Raw genomic sequence first — 1,542 nt, forward strand, 5'->3', positions numbered from 1 at the left:
GCCCTCAACATCCACAGTAATAATAAGGGGGTTCATGGTTCTTAGAAAAGAGTTAGGCAGGAAAATTAGGGGGTTTCGGGTCTGCCTGCAAAGACACTGAGCTCATCCTATCCCAGAAGGGGGGCAGCAGTGTGGCTGGGCGCTCCCTAATCCGCCCACAATTAAGCAAGCCAGAAGGCATTTTTTTTTTTACTCTCACAAAGAAACAAGTAGGCAGAGAATTAGGTACCAGTTTAAGCCACTCACTCGCACCTGCACAATGAAGAGCCTAACGACCTTCAACTCACCTGAGCCTCATTACAGCATCATTATAACATGATGCCCAGAAGTTCATCAATATCGTTATAACAGACTGAATTCTGGGAACAAACGTGTGCAGAAAGCAAAATGAGGAATCACTGAGCCCTGTCAGCCACCAGGCCTTCGAGCCAGGCTTCTCTCGCTCAGGCCCCGTCCACGTCTGGAAGTGGACTTTCCCTTCTAATAAAACTTTTCTACTGTGTTTCGGTGTCTTGCTCAATTCTTTGTTCGAGATATCAAGAACCCGGACAACACGCTGGGAGAGGACCCCGCTCTCTGGTAACAGATCAAATCAACATCCGTGGGGAGCAGCTGTCTCCCCGAGGGACAGGACAAATCCCGCTGGGGGCTTTCCACAGCCCTGCCCCGTTTCTGGCGCTGGGGGCACAGTGCTGAGGGGTGGGGCTGCTCCGGCGGGGCAGGGCCTACGAAGCTGCCACCCCCGGTGAACCCTGCAGACCACCGACGGAGCCCGGCAAGCCAGGCCCCTGCCGCTACCCTCGAGGAATCTCTGAATCCCGTCACGAATTTCACTGCCGGCTTCTGGGATTATACGTCATTTAATCATTTTCTTCACCTCACTTTTAAAATTAAATATTGACACGAGCTTCACCGTAAGCAGTCAGGTATGTAAAAGCACAAACCGAAGGGCTCGTGGTATGTGCACACACAGATGCAGATCTCCCAATGCGTGTTAAAATTAATAGAGAACCATTCTTAAGTGTTTGTCCATGGGCCACCTGTGATTGATCATAGGACACTTCTGGAGTCCGTGATAGAAAAAGCTGGGCGATTTTAATTTCGAGTTCCTTAAAGAACGTAAATGTCATTCGTGACTCTGAAGTTCAGGGCCGCAGACGGAGGGCGGGTGAGAGGGTCCCTCCCGTCTCACTCTGAGGGCTGGGGAGGGGAGCGACGCTGCGCTGTGTGACCGCAGGTGTAGATACAGGGCGACGCGGTAGAGATCCGTGGTCGGGGTGGGGCTGAGCATGGTGAGCCGAGCGCGGTGTCGCGGTGTCGCTGATGGCTGACAGACCGACATCTAGGTGTCCGTGTGCTTTAAACCTATGAAAACCTCTCAGGAAAGGTATTAAGAATAGAACTATCGGGGAAAAAAGGTGCCTCACGGCAGGGCGATCAGGCAGAACTGCTGTACGTTTTCAGCATCGGTTTCTGGACTACTTTTTTGTTACCATGTATTACTACGATGTAATTTTCATTTTTACTTTTTTTAATTTCGAA

At 50.9% G+C, this 1,542-nt stretch overlaps 1 protein-coding gene across 1 annotated transcript in view; it reads right to left on the bottom strand.

The window, feature by feature from the left end:
* ACSBG1 (acyl-CoA synthetase bubblegum family member 1) overlaps window positions 1–1,342 on the bottom strand; it is a 17,240-nt gene extending 15,898 nt beyond the window's left edge. Inside the window, 1 exon segment of the mRNA XM_015593510.2 lies at window positions 1,193–1,342. Coding sequence (XP_015448996.1) covers window positions 1,193–1,342 — 150 coding nt within the window.
* Between the last annotated feature and the right edge of the window lie 200 nt (window positions 1,343–1,542).

Source organism: Pteropus alecto, unplaced genomic scaffold, assembly GCF_000325575.1.
Source record: "Pteropus alecto unplaced genomic scaffold, ASM32557v1 scaffold60, whole genome shotgun sequence".
Taxonomy (NCBI): Eukaryota; Metazoa; Chordata; class Mammalia; order Chiroptera; family Pteropodidae; genus Pteropus; species Pteropus alecto.